Genomic DNA, 24,093 nt, shown 5'->3' with positions numbered 1-24,093 from the left:
AGCTCTGGGCTTAAAGAAAGTTATTCTTAAAAATTGTTGTCACAATAACTCAGAGTTTAAGAAAAAACGTCTTATGTGACTAAGACAAAGTGATGCAGAAAAAAACGTTTGTCCCTTTCTCCCCCTCGAGAGCCCCAGACCCCTTTCTCCTCCTTGGGAACTCCAGGTGTCTTATCAACCTACCTGAGAATTCACTCCCTCAGTAGCTCCGAGGCATGTAGGGTCTTAGTTCCCCAAGGAGAGCTCAAACCCAAATCCTCTGCCTTGCAAGGCAGATTTTTAATCGCTGGGCCGCCAGGGAAGTCCAGTTGAAAGGTTATCCTTCTGCACCGGGGGCTGCTCCATGCCTCTGCCTCTGTGAACTGAACTTAGCCAATACCATCGCCCTCTCCATGACTCACCAGCAGTTGAACGTTTTGTCTTTTCTCTGCCCTCCAAAGTACAAGGACTTTTGCCTGTGAGCAGACCTGGCAGCAGTCTGATTGTGGCTATGAGGGAGGTGGAGAGGCGCGAGCAGTATGTGTTCACTCTGCCTGACCTCTGCCTTTTCCTGGCTTCCCATTTCCTCATCCACCAAAAGACAGGACTGAGCAGCTGACCTGTAAAGGTTCCCCAAGCCTCTAGCTAAGATACTCAGCCGTCTGCTTTAGGAGATTCCAAGCACTAAGCTGTTGTCACTGTCTTCTGCTCTTCACACCTTCCCTGCGTGTATGTTTTTGTGAAAGTGTGTGTCTATGTGTGTGTGTGTGTGTGTTTGTGTGTGGCTGTGTGCGTCTCTGTGTGGCAGTGTACGTATGCATACGTGTGTATGGACATTCATACAGCGTTGAAGCTGCCCAAACCCAAGTGACCGGAAAGAGGGAAAGGTGACCAATTCACCTGTGCCGTAGGCGGGGCCGGAGCAGGCCTGTGCCTTTGGCTACCCGTCCGCCCCTGCCCGGGTGCTGCCCTCCTGCCAGAGAGCAGAGCCTGGAGACCGCTCGTCGGACAGGGCGGGGCGGAGCGCGCGGGGTGGAGCGATGGGCGGGGCGGGGATCGCGAGGCCGCGGGGGCGGGGCTATGGGCGGGGTGCTGGGTCGCGGAGGGCGGGGTGATGGGCGGGGCCGCGGAGAGCGGGGCGGCGGCGGCGGCGGCTCCGGGCATGCTCGGCCGCAGAGGCTGCGAGCGGGGCGGGTCGCGCTGTTCCCCGGCCGGCCGGAGCGGCGGCGACAGCGCAGGGCAGCATGAGGGAGCCGCTCGGTAAGTCCCGGCGTCTGTCGCCCCTCCTGACTCCCTTCGTCCATCTAGTCCGCTCCCTCGGCACCCCATGGGCCTCGCCCCAGCCTCCCGCGCTCGCCCCCCAACTTCTCCAGCCCGGACGTGGGTCGGGTCGGCGCCCTCCCCAGAGCGGGGGGGCGGGGGGATGTCCGCCCCCAGTCCGGAGCCCCCGGCGTGGCGCCCAGCCCCGCAGCCTCGGGCGGGGGGCGCCCCTCTGCTGGGTCGTGGGGGACGAGTCCCCGCCCTCAGGTGCCCGGCCCCGGGCTCGCGCTAACCTGTAGGCGCCGAGGGCCGCGGCGGGCGTTGGCGCTCCCCTCGCCCCTCCATGCTGGGTCGGGGCGGCGGGGGGTCGGGAGGCGGGGGTCGCTGCCCAGCTCCCGGCGTCCGGGCCACCGCCCGGGTCCAGCCCACCCGCTTCTTCGCCTGCGCCCTCCGACTTCCCGGGCATCTCCACCTCGGGGAACTGACAGCCGCTGCGTGGGGTCCCCGGGGCCCCCAGTTCCCACTGGCGCCCCCACCCGCGGCTGCTGGGACCTGCCCGCGGGACGTAGGGAGCCGGCGGCCGCGCCCCCGCCCCGCCCTGTCTCCGCCCGGCCCGCGCGCCCACCGCCGGGGGGTCAGGGCCGGGATTAGGGTGCTAATCGCCGCTGCCTCTCAGCCGTGCGCGCGGCGGCCCGGCCCTCCCCCAGGCGGCTGGCGCTGAAGCCAAAGAGAGAAAAAGGAAAACAGGGTGGGAGAAAGGAAAGAGCCCCGCCTAAGAGCGCTGTAAATCCGTTAAGCCCACTTCTGCGATCCGGAGCCCGCCCGCCGGTCCTGGGTCTCCGCGCGCACCCTGCGTGTCCACACCCCCAGTCGCCATCAGTTCACCCCGAAAACCAGGGATTTCCTAGAAGACCCGACCGCAATGACCTCAGCACTTACAGCTGAGAGCGCCGCTTTGGCCCCCTGTCACTGGCGCCCCGGATTCTTCTAGGGGTTTGAAAAAAGAAGCTGTGATTCCACTACTGAAGAAAAAAAAAAAAACCCGGGAACTTTCTGCCAGCGCCACCTGGTTACACCCTAGCCCTTGCCCATCCGCACTCTCTAGGAGCGAGGACTTTGGGGAATTAGCTTAGGCAGGTCCCCACCCCCAGCCGCCCACACCCACACCCTGCCACCCAGTCTCCCATCCCCTGCGTCCCCGTCCCACCCCCATCAGCATCTCCCTCCCCAGATCTGGTCGCCTGGCCTGTCTTGGGGAGAGGGTGGAGCGGTGAGGACCACACAACTAGGAGGTTTTCTCCCTTCCCTGGCTTTTTTGTCTTTTCAGATTTGCAAATAGAGACAGGGGTGGGGGGGGTGGGAAGGGTGGGGGTTTGAGTGGAGGGTTGAAAGATGGGAGGGGGAGTGGAACGGGATTCAGGCAGCCAGAAATGCGTGGACAAAAATTGCAGACTCAGTAGTTTGAGTGGGCAAAACTTCAGGGAAGTGTCGTCCTAGGTCAGGTAGTTTTAGAATTTAAGATAACTGGACTAAGACCGTCCAGCAAGGCAGAGGCGAGTGAAAAGTTTTTTTGGAAGTTTCACGCAGACTCTATTTCCAGGAACTTGTGTTGGCTTTGATGTGACCTGGGAAGTGTGGTAAATTCGTTTGGTTTTCCATAATGTTCTGTGGGTTTGGACTTTATGTTTACCTTGATATTAGGTGTCTAATTCTAGGCCATCAGCTGAACAAGCCTCCTGAAGGGCTCCAAGTGTTACTCAAGGCAGGCAGCTTATAGAAAATGGTTTCCCTCCCACTGGAGGGGTGAGCAAATATTTGTTGAACAGAGGGCCTTCATCTACTGGGCCTTCCTCCCGCCAAACTTCACCCTCTGCTGCAGAGATCGGAAGGTCAGGCCCTTGGCAGGCCCAAGAGATTTAGGGGGATTGGGTGGGTGGAGGAAGCCTGTGCCAGAAAGAAAAAAAATTCTGTCTTCCTACCTCCTTAGAACATAACTTAAGATGCCGGGGTGTCCACATGCTCTGGAGGTCTTGACAGCTAATCACCGTTATCTAATAAGGGATCTGAGTAAGTCACAGATTCCAGAAACATTTGGCTGTAAAATTTTAGCTATAAAAGGTAACTGGAGATTGGAGGTACACAGGAGAATAAATAAGGACCAGTTTTTCAATTAAAAAAAAATCTTTGAAAAGATGCTTGGAGTCTAATTTTTTTTTAATGCAGTTTAAAAATAAATCCTAGAAATGGCTCTCAGCAAAGGAAACCCAAGGAGTCTGCGCCCCCATCAAGTCCTCATTGTCCTTGCTGCAGAGCCCTCTAGTTTGGAGGACAGTTTAACACCATGGGGCTGTAGGAGCCCAGAGTTTCTCTAATAATGAGCTTGGCAGGACTTCATGCTAATTGATCTAAAGAGAGTTTAGAACTCAGAGCGTGGGATTGAGACAATTGTTCTGTTGTGTTTTTTTCTTTCCAGAGGCAAAGACCATGTCTCTGAAATCCTCCAGGCTGATTGCTGAACCCGTCACTGCAGTTCATTTGGTTTTTCAGCAGATGTTGTTTTTCACCTTTTGGATGGCAAGGGTTATCTCATTCACTGAAACTTTGCTATTGGTCTTTGTTATGAGGGCTGGCCGACTTCAGGAATGATGAGGGGCACTCAGTTGCTAAAGCCAGCAGGCTGAGAACAGTCTCCAATGCTTTGATACAGCCCTTAAACCTTTCATGTCATTGAATATGGGAACCACCCAGATGCTAAAACCTCAATTACCTTGATTTGAATTTGTGGTATTTTGTTTAAAATTTGACTTTCTACCTTAACTTTCTTTGACCAAATATATTTCCTAGAAACTGTCTATAGATAATATAGTTGAGAACAGCCTGGCCGAAATGACAGAACCTTGTATCAGACCACTAAATAGCCTTGTGGTTTGTTGCTTTCTGGTTCTCTCTCTGGAGTTGCCTATTCAGCTTGCTTTTTTTCTGTATGGAAGTATAAGAATTTAGATACTATTATGAAGACACCAAGATAAATATTTCAAAGAGGAAAGGGGGGGAAAAGGGAGTGAGCGAAAGCAACTATACATAGGAAGACTAGTTGGAGAAATAGAAACCAGATGGTTATCTCTTGACACAGTGGAGTTTGAGGCAACTTTTACTTTCTAGTTAAACACTGAATTTTTCAGTGTTTACTTCTAGAATAATATATGACTTTCATAATTAGAAAATGAATAATGTAAGAATTATACAAGTTCATTTAAACTTTGACATTTTTATAAAACCTTGGCTGTTTCATTCTAAAGATATTTAAAAGCAAAACTAGTGTGTTGTAAGTTTAAGAGATTATTTTAGGAATCTTTATGTGTGGAATTTGACATCTGTGATGATAGTGGAATTTAATTTTAACCTATTATAAGTTTTACAGTTGTTTTTGCAGATAGTCAACAGTTCCAAAAGATTTAGAAAATGTTATCCAATTGCAGTCCTCTTTTCTTAATGACTGCTAATCTTTCAGAAACGTTAATGAGATACTTAGTCTCTTAAAAATGGTTGAGGTCTCCAAAGCAGTAATTGTGTGATAGAATTTAGAGGTGAAAGAAGACAGCAGAAAAAAAAAAAAAAGAAAAAAAATTAAAAAAAAAAAGACAGCAGAGCGTGAGTGTGTGTGAATGTGTATGTGTGAAATGTGTATGTGTGTGTGTTCATACAGGTGGTAGGGGAAGAGACAAAGTTTAAAAAGGTAATATTTACAAAAAAAAAAAAGAACTCCATAATGTTTGGCACTGTACTTTCTTCTCTTTTTGAATCAGTGCCTTAATACCAACCCAACCCAGCAAGGTTAGCTTCCAGGAAACTCTTGATCTTAGATCCAAGATTTCCATCTCTTTTTTTGTTTTGTTTGTTTGTTTTGTTTTTGCCACCTTAAAGAAACTTAACTCCGAGATGGCTGCCCCACTAAAACCACAACTTCACAGTCAATATGCTTTTTATATCTTAGGAGATTGTGACCACTTGAGGGCCCTGGCAGAGGTGGTCATCCCTCTGTGGTGTAATGACGACAGTGTCTTTATTTAATTATTAAGACTGGAAAGGGAAATGGCAATCCTATTGCTCATAATAAAATCCATGACTCTGCCATCCAAGAAAAGAAAAAAAGCTGTAGAGAGTATTAAAAATCTGTGCATCAATTAGCAGCCTGCCTCAGTCTGGTTTGTTTTGTATCTTGGCTATTTACCTCTTGTTTAAAGAAAGTACTTTGTTGTATGTTAATCACAACATTAGACCGAAAAATTGTCAGTTGAAGAAATATTTATAGTCAACTGCCAACAATTTGAAGGGCTAATTACATCTTAAGGGTGGAATGTCAATGAATATAAGAGAGAAGCCTTAGGTTTTGTAGTACCAACGTCTCATTAGGACCTTTAGAATGCTACTTGGGATCTTGTATTCAATTTTATCAGCAGATTGGGATTTTAAGCCTGCTAGATTCAGGTTAAGTATCTCTTGGTAGCAGATAAGACATAAATACCATATCCTAAACTCTTCAAACCTTATGTAATTTACTTTTCATTTATTCTTCTCTTCTGTGTCTCTCTTATTCTCATTGAGTCTTGAAATATGCAGTATGTTTTTGAACATATTTTCTCTTAATCTTTCCTATATGTAGCTTTTTGTTATTTTTTCCCCTGATGATGAAATAGTAAGTACAAGAAAATGCCGCTATTTGACCATTTTTTACCTGTAAAATGGCAGCTTCATGTGGTTCGATCTAATATATTTCATGACTGAATATCATAAACACAGGAAAGTATAAATAAGGGCATTTTTAAAAAACTTAGACACCAGTACCACTGTTGCTGTTTTGGTGTGTTTCTTCTTGGTGTTTCTCCCCAGGCTGTATTTGTATGTATTTAGATGGAATTGGTATTATATACACTGAATCTAGGCTTTTGTGTCCTGTCTTTATTATTTAACATGGTGCCATGAGCATTTTCTCCCTGTACCATTCAATATCTATAAACATCATTTTATACACATGTGTGCATATTATAATCTTCCACATGGAGGTACCAGAATTTTTTAGCTGTCCCTTAAATGACTGTTTAATCTAGCTTTTAAAAAAATTATTATCATAATTAAAACTTGGGTAAGTATCCTTTTATAAAACTTTGTATGTATCTCTGATTATTTCATTAGGATGGATCCCAAGAAGTGAGATTATTAGTCTATAGGGTTTCAGATTTTTAAAGATTTTATAGCATTAATCATTTTTAAGAAAGGAAATAGCCGTTTCCATACAGACCTATTCCCCACACACACACCCCCACCAACCCCACTCATACACTCACAAATGGGAGAACCCTGACAGCTCATTCACCATGCCCTTAACAAAAGCTATTGCTTTCTAGAAACCTCAGTAATGTGAGAAGGGAATAGTGGCTTTTGGGTTTAATTTGCATATCTTTTATCTCAGGTGAGGGTGAACATTTGTTTGATATTTTTAATTGAGTATTTGTCTCTTTCTTAGTTTGCAGTTCTAGGCAGATGTTTAAAAGGAAGAAAGGTGCTGGTTGATTTCGTGAGTTTACTAATATTTTGTTTCATTTCACTGTTTTGAGCCTGAGAACTGCCAATATGAGGAGAACACATATTTTTACAGATGGGACGGGGGTGGGCAGTGGAGCCTGTGTAGATGACATTCATTTGCGAGGCTCGACCTCTAGTGATGAGGGCGCCTGTGACTTCAGTAATGCCTCCCAGCTTAGAAGCTTCACAGCGGAGGGTGTTGATGGGGGCTTCTTCTGTATCTCCATGTCTTCAGAGCCCAGGGCCTGCACACTTGGTGCAAAGCAAGTTGCAGTCAGTGGGCGTGGCTGCGCTCCAGGTCTCTTGGGGTGGGCGATCCTGGGTGGTGGACTCCCCTAGCCCTCCCCACTACCCTCTTCTCTCACTGTGTGGCCGCTTAGCTCTGCTCTCTGGGCTGGCCTCTGTATGGGTGCTGCTAACCAGGCCAAGGTCAGAGGGTCTATCTTCCTGTGACCCAGTTAGCTTTGTTCTGTATCATGGTCACAAGCTGTATTCTCTCCACCGAGCTAACTGACTAAAAAATGCATGCTGCTCATCACAGGGAAGAGGCCAGAGAGGGGGGCCATCTCTAGAGCTGGAAGGACCCAGAAGATCCTCTAGTTCAGCCTTCCTAACGCACTTTTTGGGAAGAAGACTGAAACCCATAGGTTCTCCTAGGCACTGTTTTAGGCTCCGTTCCCACAGCAGTTATGTATTAAGCCACCGTGGCGGGATGGAAATTCATCCCTCCAGCGAGGGGGTGGACAATTCCAGTCCATGCCCAAATGCTATGAGCTGTTATCAGCATCCCTTCAGCCTGAATAGAAAGGATACGGCTGATAAGGACAGAACTTAGAAGCTCACCACACAGGAAGATGGCTTACTGTGGTCTCATTCGGGTTCTCTGGAAAGGACAAGAATTCTGATGAAAAGCCATTGAAGAATGATCTGGGCACAAGAAAATTTTGCAGGAATAAGTTGGTTAAATCAAAATTAAATGACCCGTCATCATCTCCAGCTGAACGTTGTTTCCAATTTCTGGTTTCTCATAACAAGAGGACGATTACTTTAGTCACCAAGACCAAAATTCACTGTACTTCTTCCCTGGGAAGTTACACTCATTACTTTCCTTTTTTCTTATCTCCCGCCCTCCCATCCACCCATGCACATTACAATAGAAGGGACTTGTGACTATCTGTCCACACATCTGTCCTGTTCTGCCCACGTTATTCCTTGGCTCTCCTGCCAGAGTCACTGTCAAGCGCCTTTCCTTTATCTGCCCAGAGCCTGCGGTGGTTTCCCACAGTCCACTCATTCAAGTCCGGATCGTATTAACACTGCAGAGAACAGTGGATATTACTATGTAGATATTTTTTTTTCTCTTAGAACTTCGTTTTTTACAAAAGTTACAAGCTCCCCTCCCATTTCTCATAGATGTAGTTTGTCTGCTTTTCAGCTTCACACAGCAGGTTTCATGAGAACTCCAGGTCCCTGGTGGAGAGCCTAGAACCCCAAATAATTGAAGAGGTCTGCTGAAGGTCACAGAACATCACGTGGTGTATTTGTGAATGAATCATGTTATTTGCATGTTTAGAAGTCAGTGTTAGTATTGCCATCAAGACATTGTAGTGAAGTGAAGCGTCAACCTTGTGTGTGTGCATGTACGTGTGTGTGTGCATTGCTGTGTGTGCGTGCATTGCTGTGTGTGCACTTGGTGTGTACAAGGCAAGGGTCACCTCAAAGAGCCATCCTAGCCCAAGAGAATAAAGGAGTTTTCTCGTTTTTATTATTGTATTTCATCTTTATTCCACCATGCCTTCTATCCTTTCTTATTTGTATTTTATGCATTATTTGGTAAACTGGGAAACTTCTGTTGCTATTAAGGAAGGAAATTTAGAGCCTAAAATAGTAGCATGAGCTTTGAAGCTAGACAGACCTTGGTTTGACCCTTGGATCTGCGCCTGCAAACTGTAACCTTGGACTCTCAGCCTCGGTTTTCTTGTCTGTAAAATGGAGACGTTCATATCTACAGCAGGACAGTTCCTGGGAGTGGAAAATAAAAAGTGCCAGGCAGCCAGCAGAGTGGCTGGCACATCACAGATGCTCGGGGGATGGATGATGTTGTTATCTCTCGTGTGCTGCTATTCTGAGCTTAGAGAACAGGCTCTTCCTTCTCTGTTTGATGAGGGTAGTGGCCGGGTGAGGGGGTATAAATTAACCACAAATTGGAAGATGTTCCTTACGCATCTCCTGGAGGACATTTGAGCATCTTACCACTTATCCCAAGCGTCCTCAAGGGGGAAAAAAATGATCGACTATAAATCTAGTGATGTAATGAATCAATAGAAAAAAACCCAGCCTGGGAAGCTCGGCTGTTCAGCATTCATGATTCCTCTCCCTGGATTCCCCTTTAAACCACCTAACTTAGAGCCTGCGTGCCATAAGCATTTGTCTTTGGGTCTCCTCTCGTGACTTTAATTTAAACCAGTCCTGTCGAAGTGAACAAGAGAACTGTAGGCTGAACGCAGACTTCTCACCCAGCTCCATGTTCCTCGTGCTTTGTTTCCTTCACCGTTTCTCCCATTGTGTTAGTTTTGACGCTTTTAAGTATGCATTTTCATAACAGAACAGAGGGGGAAAAGCTGAAGTTTGCCTTTCGCCTAACTGGTTTTTGGAGTGTTGTTATATACTGAGCACAAAAGTTTTCTCCTATAGAAAGAGACTTGTTGTAAATCCAGTTTGCCTTCTTTCTGTACACTGTCTACAGAGTTTGCTTCCATCGAATGACTGTGTCGCTCAACTCAAGTTGTGTAACCAGGGGAGACGTTCTCTGAGCCGGGGGTCCGGATCTGTTGTTGTGTTTAGTCGCTAAGTTGTGTCCAACTCTTTGCGACCCCATGGACTGTATCCCACCAGACCCCTCTGTCCAAGGGATTTCCCAGGCAAGAATACTGGAGTGGGTTGCCACTTCCTTCTCTGGGATCTTCCCAACCAAGAGCTCGAACCCACGTCTCTTGTGTCTCCTGCATTGGCAGGCAGGTTCTTTATCACTGAGCCGCCTGGGAAGCCCCGCTGCTGGGTCGGGCCGGGTTTCTCTTTGGCATCATCAAACAGTGCCACCAAGTCCAGTAGGAATTACCAGCCTGACATCCTAATAGCTACTAGATACCACGTACTTGTCTTTGGAGTTAGTGATGATCCATTTAGAAAACTGAGGCTTGGAAGTTAAGTCCTATGGTAACAGCCATCTACCAAGTAGAAGCTTGATAGAAGGAAGGAAGCCTTTCTATCAAGAAAGCGCACTGATCTGCTCCGTTTTCACTCAGATCAGGTGGGAGGAAGTCTGCAGGCAGGTTCCACCCGAGATGAGAAGAAACAGCTGAACACACGCCACCCCGGGAAGGAGACCCGCCAGGACACATGTCCCTTCTGCCAGACTGTCAGGTTTCTTATTAGGGTGGTAGGGTTTTTAAACTGCTTTCTCCGTTTTGTCTTTGAAATGATGGGCTTACTCCAGGAATATATGGGGCAGAGAATAGTATAGGAAAAGATGAAAAGAGCCGTAGTGGACTCAAAAGAGACAAAAGTCTGCTTCCTGGCTCTTTCAAACCAAAAAGAGAACAAAAGCTGCAGTACTGTAGGTGCAGTTCATCCTGAGGGTTCCTTGGCACCTTCCACGATGCTGGCTTTATCTGTCAACCAGTGATGCTGTGTTCCGAGGCCTCCGGTCTCAAGCCCCAGGTGGATCACAGGTAGAGGAAGGAAGCAGGAGCCAGGACTTTCCCTTCAGAAGATTTCTTTCTTTTCATCTTACGCTCTTAAGAGTGGGAAAGCAGCTTCACTTAGTTGCTGTGACTTTTCTTGGAAAGGAAATTTTTGATCAGATAGAACAGCTGTATTTTGCTGTTGAGAACAAAGCAAGGAACTTGTTAAGGAATTTCTCATCGATTGATGGGATCGTTGAACTGGACAGAATTTCAGGGGTCATCTAGTCCAGCGTCCTGACCAGCACAGGATTGATTTCTCCATTAGTGCTTTCCAAACGCTGGGTTCCGATCAATTACTGTGACATCAAATTTAGTGTGTAGTGACCAGCATTTTTCAAAAGTGAAATAGAATAGAAAATATTACAGTGCCCCTCAGAATGTGAGGGTAAATATGTGTGCACACCTTCAGTGGGTGGCTGTAAAAACAATAGAATTTGCAAATTCATTGCCTTGACCTCCACTTAAGACCCTCCCAGCCAGGAACTCCTCACTACAGGCCTTGATGGACTGTTCTGTTAACGTGAGTATTTTTTTTTAATAATTTTATTTATTTTTGGCTGTGCTGGTCTTCATTGCCGTGGGGGCCTTTCTGCAGTTACGGCGAGCAGGGGCTACTGTTGGTTGTGGTGTGCAGGCTTTTCCCGGCGGTGGCTTCTCTCGTTGCAGAGCACAGGCCCCAGGGTGTGCGGGCTTCAGCGGTCGCGGCTCCCAGCCTCTAGAGCACAGGCTCAGCAGATGTGGCGCACGGGCTTGGTTGTTCCAAGGCACCTGGGATCTTCCTGGACCAGGGATCGAACGCGTGTCTCCTGCGTTGGCAGGCAGATTCTTTACCGCCAAGCCACCAGGAAAGCCCAACATGTGTATCCTTATTTTAATTGTCTGCCCTGCATTTAGTCATAGAATGAATGAGTTACTGGAAGTGGGCTCCTTAGTCTCTGGTCCTTGTGTTCTCAGGAGTCTGTCCCTGAGAACTTATCTGGGCACCAGCACTGCCTGGGCCGCTCTTCTTAGATGTTCCACTCTGAGTATTTGATGCAAGGTGACAAAGTAGCAAAGGAAGACATTTCTTATGTGAACTGGCTGGAGAAGCATCCTTTCAGGGTGACCTCGCAGCACAGCTTCTCCCTGAAGGGTTTGTTTGGCTTTGACACGCTCTTCCAGAGGCCGTCCTGACTCCCTGAGACTGGGTGAGGGTCCAGTGCTGACACTACAGGGAGCAGGCAAGCTCCTGTCACTAACACACGCATGTGCCGTGTTTCCTTGGCCTGTTCTCCTGCTGTTGCTGCAGTAAACTTCTCAAGAGCAAAGAATGGGTCTCGTTCATCATTACAGTGTAAGTGCCTGGCGTATCCCAAGCCCTTGGAATGTGCGTGTGCAGGTTCTGGACTCTGTGAAATAACATTTGCTGTCCTGGGTGACTCGGATGGTGACAGAAGTACCCCTTCCTGGAAGACAGATGTCTGGGAGATAGAAAGTGGGCTTGACTTTGGGAATCAAGTCACAGTCCAAGTGATACACGAGGAATCAGGGAACGGTCCAGTGGTCACAGCGAATAACTATGGTGAAAGTTTTCCATGAGGATAGGTTGGACGCGCTGTTCAGAGATGGTCGTGCCATTGCTACATGATAAATGCTATCTCAGATTGTGTGTGATTTACGCTTTTACATGTACTTACATAGCCCTTGGGAAGCCTGGCGTGCTTCAGTTCCTGGGGTGCAAAGAGTCGGACACCACTTGGCAACTGAACAACAACATGTGGCCCTTGAAACAGTCTGGGAAGACAGATGTGAGTGGCCCTGCCATTTTGCAGATTGGAAAACTGAGGTTTCATGCAGCTAATGACTTGCTTCTGGGACCACAGCCAGGGCTGGTGTCAGCACCACTTGGGGATGAAAGGGCTCATTCCAAGCCCGTGCTGTTTTAACTCGAGTGGCCCTTGAACAACTTAGGTTTGACCTGCGTGGGGCCAGATTCTTTTCAGTAAGCTCCTGCTTACAGGGTATAAGCCGGCCTGGCTGAGGCTTGGTTGAACCTGTGGCTGAGGAACCTCAGATACGCGCACGGAGGGACTCCATATACAGAGGCCTGACTGAAAAGTTTACCCTCAGATTTATGATGACCCGGGTGTTGGTGCCACAAGGGCCCATCATACACACACATCTTTCCAAGTTGTGAAATACCATGTTCTAATAATTTACACTTAGGTCCAGTTTTGTTGTGTGCTTCTCTGAACAGCAGCCCTTTGGGTAGTGGGTTGGGGGTGGCCTCGAATACCTTTGATTTGGAAGGCTGCTGCCTCAGGGCTGGGCGGGGACTTTGAAAGGACTCCTCTCCTCCTCAGCTCCTTAGCATCCCCTCCTGGTGGCCGTGGGGCTGATGTGTTAGAGATGCGCTGGTCCATCCATGGTAGGGAAGGATATTACAGAAAGGATGCTGAAGACAAAAAGGACTGGATGGGCCATGAGGCTGTTGAGAAGTCTTGTCTGCTGGGAGCGACGATGTTTGACATGGGGCTGGAAATGAGGTAGAAGCCAGGCTCTGAGATAGGGTCCAAGAGGTGGTGGGTGTCAGCCAAAGGAAGGAGTCCTCTGGGGATTGGGGGCACCCCTCATCTGGGCCATGGGGCCTGTGCTGTAGGTCATCCCCTCTCGTGAGGCCTGCACCCCGAGTGCTGAAGCTGGTGTGCTTCGTCCTCCTGCCCCCCACAGGCTGCTGGCCTCTGTGACACCAAGTTAAGAGTCCGCCTACATCAATGCACGTTTGACCTCAGACCTGTAAGGTCAAGGACAGTTCTTACGAGTTTGTAGGAAAGATATTCATGGTTGGGCCTGATCTGTTGTACCCTTTAAGGGTTTGCAAAGTGTACTTACCTTGCAGACAGAGGCAGCATGGACCAGCTTACCTATCCCCAGGAGGACAGTGACCCTCAGGCATTTTTCTGGAAGGTCATTGCTTCTTACCACCCTCATAGTGGATTCTGTCACTGATGCTGGCCTGCTCCTCTGTGTAATGGGTGGCCAGCTAGGGTGCTGTGAACTTTGCTTTGCTTTTAAAGAGCCTGATGTGGTAACAGGAAGAAGCTGAGTGTCCTCAGACCTGAACTCTGACCATGGTGCCAACTGTATGTGTGACACTGAGTCTGGGAACCCACAGTCTCACCTGCAGGATTCTGTTGCCGTGTCATTCTTTCCCCCTGGGATGACTGTACCCTGAATCTATTTTAAATGTTAATTCCCCATCTCATACACATGTTCACGTGCAGTTTATTCAGTGAGCTCCTAATCATTCTTCAAAACCTAGCTCAAACATCCCTTTCTCCCACTGTGCCGTCATTCGACAGTGATTTATTGAGCACATACTACATGCCGGATGCTGGGGGCCTAGCATTGAACGAAGCAGACCTTGCCTTGATGTTCCCGCAGCCCTGGGTTTGTGATGGGATCCCTGTCCTCTTCAGGCCCAGCCTGGGGATCAGAACAGTGAACTCAGAAAACAAATGCTCGCCCCTCTGGTCCTGCCATTTCTCTGTCCGTCTTGTGCCAGCCCCTAGAAGACATGGAGCTTGAGCACAGCACTGAGACTAGCCGAGTTGCTGTGGAGATGCTTCTCCTACTACAGTCCCTGCAGGAGCGTGTGGATTTTCCATAACGTGGGGACTTGATAGAGAACCACAGGCTTCCAGAGCCTGATCTTTCCTGCCCTCTCCGTGCCGGCTGCAATTTGGCTGCTGCTGGAGCCCAGTGTGTGCCGAGGGCCGGCATAGTCAGCAGGATCCTGTGATGAGCTCCGGCCAGAGGCCCCACCGGCAGGAAGCACAGGGGCCCCCCTTTCACCTGCACTCGGGGGCAGGCATTTCCTGGCCATTGTTTGCAGGGGCTGCCACTGCTGATAGTTGCTATTTCCGTCCAGCAGCCAACAGGGGCTGGAGCAGCCGTGTTCTTCCAGGCCCGCCTCTCCTGTGCAGCTCACCCAGGCCTGCCTCGAAGCCCCTGGGGAGGCAGCGGCAGGACTGACCAAACTGCCTCCCACCCCGTTAGCAACAGGAGGTCTTGGGAGAAGAGATGCTCCCTTGTGAAAATAAACGCAACAGCCCCACCTCTGCATACACAGGCGCTTTCATGTAGGTTCCCTGTTTACTTTCATTCTTCTTGGCTGGTGCCATTGTCTTAGGACTGTGTGTTTTTGAATCATTGCTGCTGTTGAATTCATGCACCCTGGCAGGACTCGGATGTGGACACCCCTGGGTTCAGAGGTGCAGACTGTCTCCCCAAGATAAACTGGAGAGAAATCTGACTCTTCAAAGTTCGATGTGGGAAGAAGTTTGGAATTGTGTAGTGCACGGGCTGTGTAGGCTTAGTTAGCGTTTCTCATTATGAGCTGAAAGACTTAGGATCTATTTTTGGTGGCTCATTACCCACCCAGATTGCTTCCGCCAAAGTGCATCGTAACCCTGGGTTGATTAAAGATCTTGCCTTGCCCTTTTGGACCAAAAGGTGTGTCTGCGAGATGAAAGCGGGGAAGATAATAAGATGGAGCTGGCCCCTGGGGGTTTCTCTTTTTAGCAGTGTGGAGTAGTAATTGCGGCTTCCGAGTTTCTTTATTTTGACCTCTCTACTGTGTGTGTTGTCTTTAGAGGTCTGGGGCAGGGGACACTGGTCATCATTCCTTGGCTTAAATGCTGTTCTGGACTTTCCTGCAAGTGGTGGCCGTCTGGGGAGGGGTCCCCAGAGTCAGTCCCCCATCCTGGCTCTGTGGAATCCAAGATCAAACGCTCCCTCTCTGGTCCAGAAGGGACCATCTCACCCAACCCCGGGAGGGCAGCCCTCCTGCCTCCACCCTTTGTCTGAGTGAAACGGAGAAGCCCCCTCCTTTTCCCTTTCACTGCAGGCACCGTGACCAGGGTGCCGTGTGGTCAGAGTCCTGGAGGGAGGAGGTACAGGAGCGCTGGGGGCATCATCCACAGCTTACAAGACACTCTCCTTGTCCCCACAGCGTGGGCTCTGCCACCTCGACAGTCACCACGGTGGCGCTTTGATGCGGCCAGAGCACTATGTACAGTGTCGAAGACCTGCTGATCTCCCACGGCTACAAGCTGTCAAGGAAGCTGCCAGCCCCGCGCGAGGATGATAGCGAGGGGCACCAGCCCGCGAGGACCGCGGCACCTGCAGGTCCCAGCCTGCTAAACGGCTGCGAGGATGGCCCCACCGCCCACCCCCAGGGCAAGGCCTCTCCGGGGACTGGCCTCCTGAGTGACCCCAAGAGCCGCCGCCTCGGGCCAAGGGGCCACGGGGAGCGCCCCAGTGCTGCTGCCGCTGCCAGGACCTCCGAGGCTGGGTAAGCTCCACCAGGACCCGCCAGCTCCCTTGGCCCCGGGGGTCTGGTAGCAGATGTACGCGTGCATCCTGGCCACCATTTCTGTGTGGCCCGGGCCTGGGAGGGAGGGGAACTGAGTGGCAGGGCTGCATCTTCCCTGGAGCATCCGGGATGCTCGGTGGCACCCAGTGCAGGGTCAGATGTGTGAAGCCTTCAGCACAGTGACGAGTGAGTGGATTCTCTTCTGCCAATGTGGCATTTTCATCCTCAGCCTCCATGTTCCCTCATAGTTTCTTCATGTCTCCCCAGCCAGGAATCATTTAAAAACTCTAGAAAGGCCAGTTTATGTCAGGCACACACTCCAAGCACATCCAGCCTCCTTGTTGACACGTTCCAGTATCTTACAGAGTTGAAGCACCTGTACGTACCTGAAACACAGATGCGTTCCAATACCTCGTACGTTACAGCATTGCAAGACGCCCGTGCTCCCCTCCACTTGGGCAAAAGCAAATCCTCTCTTCTCTCATATTCATGTCATTCCACTGGCCTCCAACCCATCTTTTCCCAACGCTCAGGCCCTGAGGTGGGCATCTCGTCTCAATACAGCTGCATCTGTGGGTGTTTTCTTACAACTGAAAAAGAGGGTGGACTGGCCAGGGGATGGGGAGGGAGGTAAATAGCAGGGAATTTGGGCAGCTCGCCACAAACCCTGCAGCCCACAGCCAGCAGTTTTAACCTGCAGGAAGCTTTGTCATTGCTTCCTAAAGCTGTGTTTGTCTTTAATGCTACGTGGGGACTAGGCTTAGGCTGGTGGGGGGCCTCTGTCTACAAGTGGAAGCAGAGGCCTGTGTTTAAGGCAACAAACCAACACGCAAACAGGACAGTGAGTCAAGTCCAAAGGGGATGAATGGCCTCCTATGGTTTCAAGTTACCTGTCTGTCCACAGGGAGACTCTTTCTTGTTGGTCGACAGCCTTCAGGCAAAAAGGGGAGGGGTCTTGCTTTTCCACGTCAGAGTGGTCAACCCCTTGGTCGTGGAGTACTCCCCAAGGGGAGGACGCCTCTTCACGCCCTGTGGAGCTGACACAGGTTTGTGTTACTACCCAGACCCACCTCTTCAGGGAGGGCTAGTGTTGTCACCGATGGGGCAGGTTCAGGAGGGATGGAGAAGGAATTGAAGCTGCTTCTGTTTAACTGTATCCTTCAGAACTTGCCCTTGTGTCTACTGCTGCCTTGGTCCCCGGTCTTGGCAGCCTCAGTCCCTGAAAAGCCTGCCTGCCATGGACTTTGGAAGAGGGCGCTTGTGGGTGCCTTGGCCGAGGGTCAGGACAGCCTTCGCTTCTACCACACAAATGCTGGGTGTTACTCTGCCTCCTGGGCTTCTGGTTCTCTGCAGAGTGTACCTGTACCTCCCGCCCTGGATTTCGGGGTGCTGAGGTTGCCCGCTACCGCCCTGCCCCGTGTGTCCCACAGAGCTCACTCCAGTGCTGCACACACAGGGTGCTCAGGATAAGCCCCGAGGTCCAGTTCATCCTTCCAGCCTTGCAACAACCATCGAGGAGCCGAAGGCTCAGTTTCTAAGGAGGTGGAAAGATGGTGGCCGTAGAATCCCTATGAACGTGCCACGTGTGGGGTCCTCTCAGTCCTGAAGGCTGAATCAGAGATCAGGGTTGGGTCCTGGGTGGTGGGGGCAACAGAATCCCCTTTAGGATTCTCTGAGGACAGTGAGGCCCCCGTCCTGTCCACAGCTTGCCCAGGACTCCCCAGCCCCCTGTACTCAGGGGGCCTGAGGACTTTAAGGCCCTGCAGCCCAGCCTCTGTCTGACCCTCGGGTGCCTTTCCTCCTGTCTCAAATGAGGGCCTCAGCTGGTTTGAGAGCATCGCCGGCATGGCTTTGTCCCTCCACGGAGTTCTAACAGATCCGGCCATTCCCTCCCAATTCTGAGGTCGGCTGGTCAACTTGGGAGGTGTTGAGCTTTGGGGTTGAAGGTTGTCTTGTAGGGTAGAGAGAGACAGTGCACACATGTTGGCAAAGACCCATGCCAGTGCCCAGCAGCTCGGAGACCTGCTGCTGGGCTTCCCAGGCTGAAATGAAGAGACATTTTCTTTTTCAGTGGCCATTAGAGAGCTGGAAACAAGAGGCAAACGGAAAGGTAGGCGGGAGGAGAATTATTTTTCCCTTTCAGGAGAAACATGCTCTGAGGGGAAATAAATAAATAGGAAATAAATAGTTAAGGCTTCAACCTGTGAAGCCAAATTCTCTGGCTTCTGGGAATTCTGAATCTGCATGGATTAGCGGTGCTTGGCCTCATCCCAGCCTTCAGTCACTGGTCCCCACAGTGACCCCACTGGCCTAGCGTCCAGATCTGGTCGGGGACGGTCAGGCGATAGGGCCCAGGAGGTGCTACCCAACTCCTGGGCATCAGGGTGACCTGAAGGCATCATGAGGACCCCTCACCTGCAGTTTCTCGTGAGGTCCTGCACTGTGTCCCTCAGCACCCCGTGGACCTCCTGGGGACGGCTTGGAAGGCCGCAGGGGCTGGAAGGGGACTGGGCTCTTTTATTTTATTCTGGCAGGCACATTAGCAATGTCATTATAGCCAAGAGCGCGGAGCCCAGGGAATGTCAGTGACTCTGCAAGGGCCACTCGCTCAGTGCTTCCGTGGAGGGAAGCCAGGCTCTGGCTCCAGAGACACTGGACCTGGCCACACGCTCGCTGGCGGGGCCGTCCCCAGGCTGGACCATCCTCACTTCCTCGTCCCCTCCCACTGCTCGCAGGTGGGGGATCAGCTCCCCAGCACGGCCTCGCCCCTTCCTATCTAGGGAGCTGCACAAGGACCACATCTGTGCTCCCAGGCCAGGGCCGGGCAGTGATGCCAGGCCACATGGGTGGGGGCACCATCACTGTCTTCTGGGGCATGGCTGGAACTCCTGAGGGAGGAGGATGATAAGACTGATAAGTACCATCGCCTTAGAGTTTCTCACGTATAAGCTGGTTGTATCCAGGAAAACGCTTAAGGAAAATAAAACCGGGGACACAGAACAGCTTGCTCCCATGCAACTTGTAAAGCACTGTTATCAGGCATCCTCTGTTTCCTTACTGTGTTCCCTTTCAAATGTTATAATTGGAGGAAGCTGTAAAATAACGTAACATAGCAGAGGTTTGAATCTGAAAGTTGTACCATAATAAACTCTTCTCTGCTTACCCCAGAAATCCTGGCTGAAGTTTGTGCTAGTTAACCATGAGACTAGCTTGTAATTATCTGCTCTCATCAGCAGTCGTGACTGATTAGAGACTCCGCAGTCTGGGAGGGTCTCTGATGTGGGGTCTGGGGAGGCTTCCATCTGCTCAGTGAACATCGTTTTAGGTGGTGCTACTGGATTCAGTAAACAGTTCCTTTTTGGAGGCTTTTTAAGCTTCTCTCAAATCCCATCTTGCTTATAATGGCTTTCCTAAAAAGGGATGTCTCGAGTTTAACATCTGGTTCCATGTATCTCTTTCTCTGTACAGAATGACACTTCCACAAACATCACTGGTCTTGTTTCATCTCCTTGCTTCATTTCCTAAGTGTTAGGATTGCAAAGCACTGGACACGACTGAACGACTGAACGACTGAACTGAACTGAACTGAGGCCTTGTTAATTTGACCTCTTCACCGAGCAAAGTATGAGTTGTGTGAGCTGGTGTCTCAGCCACACACGTGAGGATTCAGACCTTCTGTTTCCCCACTGTCTTGTTGTAAACTCTTCTCCTGGGGTACTTTGTTCTTGTTCGTCAGCAGTGGAAGCTTCCAGAAGCCTGGACGCTGGTCCTCTCTCTGCACACATTCCCGTGTTGGTCTTCTGTCACCGTATTTTCCCAAGAAGAATCAGGTTGGACTGTTTGAACATGAGATTTTAGGAAGAACAGCGTGAACAGGTGTTTCAGAATTACCAGGAAGACTTCAGAGAAAACAGTGATGGGAGGGTGGCACTTCCAGAATTAGTGGGAAGACAGCAAAGTGCAGCCTGGGGCTCCATTTGCCTAAGAGCCACATTACCACCAAGAGGAGACTTGTTGGTGATGAGTTTCTTCTTTAACTAGAGAACTAGGTTAGTTAACAAGCTAAGAAACCCCCATATATATCCATAAGTGTGTTAGTCGCTCAGCTGTGTCCAACTCTTTGCGACCCCATGGACTGTAGCTTGCCAGGATCATCTGTCCATGGAATTCTCTAGGAAGGAATACTGGAGTGGGTAGCCATTCCCTTCTCCAGGGGATCTTCCCAACCCATGAATCAAAACCAGGTCTCCTGCACTGCAGGCAGATTCTTTTCCCATATGGATATGGGAAGCCTGTATTCATAAGGATATATGCTTATTACAGAGAAAATAGGAAACTTCTGGAGTAATCTGCCTTACTTATTGGTTTACTGGGTCCCAGCTTGCTCTTCCTGCTTTGTTTGAATAAACTAAACACTGGATGACTGGACATCATCATTATGGATCCTCCCTTAGAGACCGGCCGGAGGGGCAGGGTCTTGTTATGACAGTCAGGACATCGTGGCTTCCTGCTATTGTGAAGGCCCATTGATCACAGCTGAGGAGGGGACAATCCCAGTCTAAAATAAGCCTGCACAAAGACAAACACTCTCTCTTTCTCTCTTTCCTGCATGGCCCTCACCCTCTTCCTTGGACGATGTGAGGCAAGAGAAATGGATCCTGCTCCACTGAGAATTGATATTAATTGGGTTCAGATAGTACTGATAGCTGAAAACAAGGGATTAGTATATTAGACCCTCTGCCAATCAGGTGACATGTATTATCTCATGAATCCCTCCCAACACACTTGAGAAGGAAGACGTTAGGACCACCCCCTCGATAGCGATGAGGAGTCTGAGGCCAGAGAGGGTGAAGCGTGTTGCTGAGGATACTGATGACAAAGCCAGGTCCCCCTCGTCAAGATGCACACACAGTCCTGGCAGGTTGGCCACCCTGCTCTCTGGTGGCATTACCGTGGGTGGTCCCCTCAGCCCTGGGCAGCTGCCCCGTGGTTCACAGCCCTGTTGCCAGTGGGCAGCCCTCTCTGGGGACTGGCTGCAAGTTTCCCAGTAGCCTGACCACAGGCACCATCTTCTCATCCCACTCTTCTCTGTTTTGAGCCCTTTCTCCCTGAAGCCTGGAAACCCGTCAGAAGGTGCCAGATCACCTGCAGTAAGTGCAGGGGCAGCTGCCCAGTCACTGGGGACGGGGGGGTGGGCTCCACATCTGGGAGAGGAGGGGGGCTCTCATGGATCCCAGAACTACAGCACTGGGCAGTGATTTATAAAAAGCAAGTAGTGACCCCAAACACCCCTCCCTCCTGGGGCAGGGCCTCTGACTTAGGTCTTTGCTGCTGCTACTGCTGCTAAGTCGCTTCAGTCGTGTCCGACTCTGTGCAACCCCATGGACAACAGCCCACCAGGCTCCCCTGTCGCTGGGATTCTCCAGGCAAGAGCAGTGGAGTGGGTTGCCAGACCTCAAAGCATCAAAAGGCTTTTGAAGTCCTACCCCAGCAATGATGTGGAAAGCTGCCGGCCCCCACAGGAGGAATCTGTGTCCACTTCCAGCATCATCTGATTTCACGGTTGTGCAGCAGAGCAGGCTGGGCCCCTGGCACCTCGCCTCCCCAGGAGGCTGCCCATTCTGAGCCCATCTCTGTAGAACTGGACTCAGGCTCTGTTATGCAGACTCCCACGTGGGGGACCCAGACTCAGAGCCTTCTGTCTCCAGTGTCAGCAGGCAGGTTTCCCAGGTGGATCTGCTTGGTCACCTGTGTGCAGTGAGTGCTCTAGACTGTCTTCCTACCCTACCCCCACCCCCCATATGCTAAAGTTAGGATCATTCATCAGTCCAGTCAGTCATCATGCTTCCTATTCCCATTGTTCAGTGTGTGTATTTAAAAAAAGATAATCAAACAGGAACCTCCTGAAATAGTCTCCCTGCTCCTTGATCTCAGCTGGAATCATTTGCACTCACTTAGCATGACATAGCGGCTTCCCTCCTGGCTCAGATGGTAAGAATCTGCCTGCAATGCAGGAGACCTGGGTTTGATCCCTGGGTTAGGAAGATCCCCTGGAGAAGGGAACAGCTACCCACCCCAGTATTCTGGCCTGGAGAATTCCATGGACAGAGGAGCCTGGTGGGCTACAGTCCATGGAGTGGCAAAGAGTCAGACAGGACTGAGCAACTTTCACTATTTTCACTTCATCAGGACATTGTGAAAAGCAGGCCTAACGGTTTGCTAGTCATGTGACCCAGCAGTTGTGTGTCTCCTAGTTATATCTATGCCAGTGCAACTAGCAATTCTTGTTCAAATTGAACTTGGCTGCATAGTGATCTTCGTGCAATATGTTCCCAGACCAGCTTTATCCTTTCTGATGGATTTTAATTTGTGCTATCCTCTTAACCTCTGTCATGATCTCCTCTTGACCTTATAGCTCCCTTTTCCAAAATTAGTTTATTACTCTGAGTCAGAGGGCCATTCACCTAGTTGTAGTATGTTGCTGCTGCTGCTAAGTCACTTCAGTTGTGTCCGACTCTGTGCAACCCCATAGACAGCAGCCCACCAGGCTCCCCCATCCCTAGGATTCTCTAGGCAAGAATACTGGAGCGGGTTGCCAGTTCCTTCTCCAGTGCATGAAAGAGAAAAGTGAAAGTGAAGTCACTCAGTCGTGCCCAACTCTTAGCGACCCCATGGACTGCAGCCCACCAGGCTCCTCCGTCCATGGGATTTTCCAGGCAAGAGTACTGGAGTGGGGTGCCATTGCCTTCTCCGTGTAGTATGTTGAGTATACCACAATTAGCTGAAAAGTAAAATTGCAGGCTTCCAGGCCAGAGAGCGTTGAGAGCAAGTTCTGTAGCATGAGATGGCTGACCCCACCCCAGAAACACCTAACACTGGACTGATAACTCTGAGTCACTCTAAAGAGATGCCCTAGTGCCCCTGCAGGAGGAGAGAGCTTCTCCTTTAAGGGGTAGGAGGTTCTTTAAGTGACACATTCCACGTTTCTGCTCAGACTGTGGTCCTGGGTAAGACTGACCGGCCACCTGGAGGAGGGTGTGGCTTCTGAAGGATGTGGCCCCAGGGTTTCAAGGTTATGATGGGTGGTGCTGGCAGCTGCTAGATTGGCGGCCCTGCTGATGGGAAGAAGTCACTGGACCGGGGACCTCTTCAGTGGGGCCTTCTCCCTCCACCCTGATCTTTACAGGGAAAACCAGACTCCAGAGGCCCCCCTGGGGACCCACTTCAGGATTTTGTTGGTGGAAGAAGGAGGGCATCTCCCCTGACCCATGGGGCAGTGGGCACCCAGCTGGGCTGTGTTGTGCCCGGGTGACACAGCCTGTGCTGTGTCGATTCCATGGTCTAGGGATCCTGGAAGGGATAGTCCTGCCACAGGTGGAACCGTGGTTAAAAGTCGCGGCGTTGCTGCCCTTCTAAGTTGGCTTTTCCTTTCTAAAAGGATGGTGGGATTTTCTGTTGCCATGGAAAATGTCATGTGAACAGACAGGTCCCATGTTTTTCATCATCAGCTTTTATACCTTCAGCAACTAGATTCGCCTTTTTTCCAGTAGACATGTTGTTTGCCGCATGTTCATGTTTCAAAGGTTTTCTAAACACCCTGGATCGGTGATTTTGTCATTGCCGTGTCACTGCTGATAGATCAGGGAGCTGCTCGCAAGTGTAGCTTCTGTCTTCTCTCTGACCTCTTCTCCCAGGAATTCTGCACAAAGACCCTGCTCGTCTCCCTGACCTTGCTGACACTATTTATTTGGGCTCACAAACTCCACTTGGCTTCCTTATCTTTTTCCCACCCTGTTTGAATGCGTTCAGCATGTTTTTGTGGAATGTCCCATTGTTAACATTTTGTGAATGTAAATGTGGGGTTTCCCTGGTGGCTCGACTGTAAAGAATCTGCCTGCAATGCGGGAGACCCAGGTTCAATTCTTGGGTGGGGAAGATCCCTTGGAGGAGGGCATAGCAACCAGCTCCAGTATTCTTGCGTGGAGAATCCCATGGACAGAGGAACCTGGCAGGCTGCAGTTCACAGGGTCGAAAAAGAGTCAGACATGACCGAATGACTGACAAACTAGGCGCACACTAGATGTTGGTGAACTAATCGCTTTATAGTTTTCTATGTCGTGTATACTTGTTAAAATAGATTATTTAAAGTTCTCCAAGTGGCCCTGTGTT

At 50.1% G+C, this 24,093-nt stretch overlaps 1 protein-coding gene across 2 annotated transcripts in view; it reads left to right on the top strand.

Moving 5' to 3' along the window:
* The first annotated feature begins 1,173 nt into the window (after window positions 1-1,173).
* Window positions 1,174-24,093, top strand: part of JCAD (junctional cadherin 5 associated) — a 38,537-nt gene continuing 15,617 nt past the window's right edge. For both annotated transcript variants that reach the window (XM_068986998.1, XM_068986997.1), the window contains exons 1-2: window positions 1,174-1,239; window positions 15,562-15,903. In XM_068986998.1, coding sequence (XP_068843099.1) covers window positions 15,620-15,903 — 284 coding nt within the window. In that variant the 5' untranslated portion in view covers window positions 1,174-1,239; window positions 15,562-15,619. The remainder of the gene's footprint in view (window positions 1,240-15,561; window positions 15,904-24,093) is intronic.

This window comes from Capricornis sumatraensis, chromosome 15 (assembly GCF_032405125.1).
Source record: "Capricornis sumatraensis isolate serow.1 chromosome 15, serow.2, whole genome shotgun sequence".
Taxonomy (NCBI): domain Eukaryota; kingdom Metazoa; phylum Chordata; class Mammalia; order Artiodactyla; family Bovidae; genus Capricornis; species Capricornis sumatraensis.
Note: the sequence above shows the minus strand (reverse complement) of the source record. Positions and strands in the feature narration are given on the sequence as shown.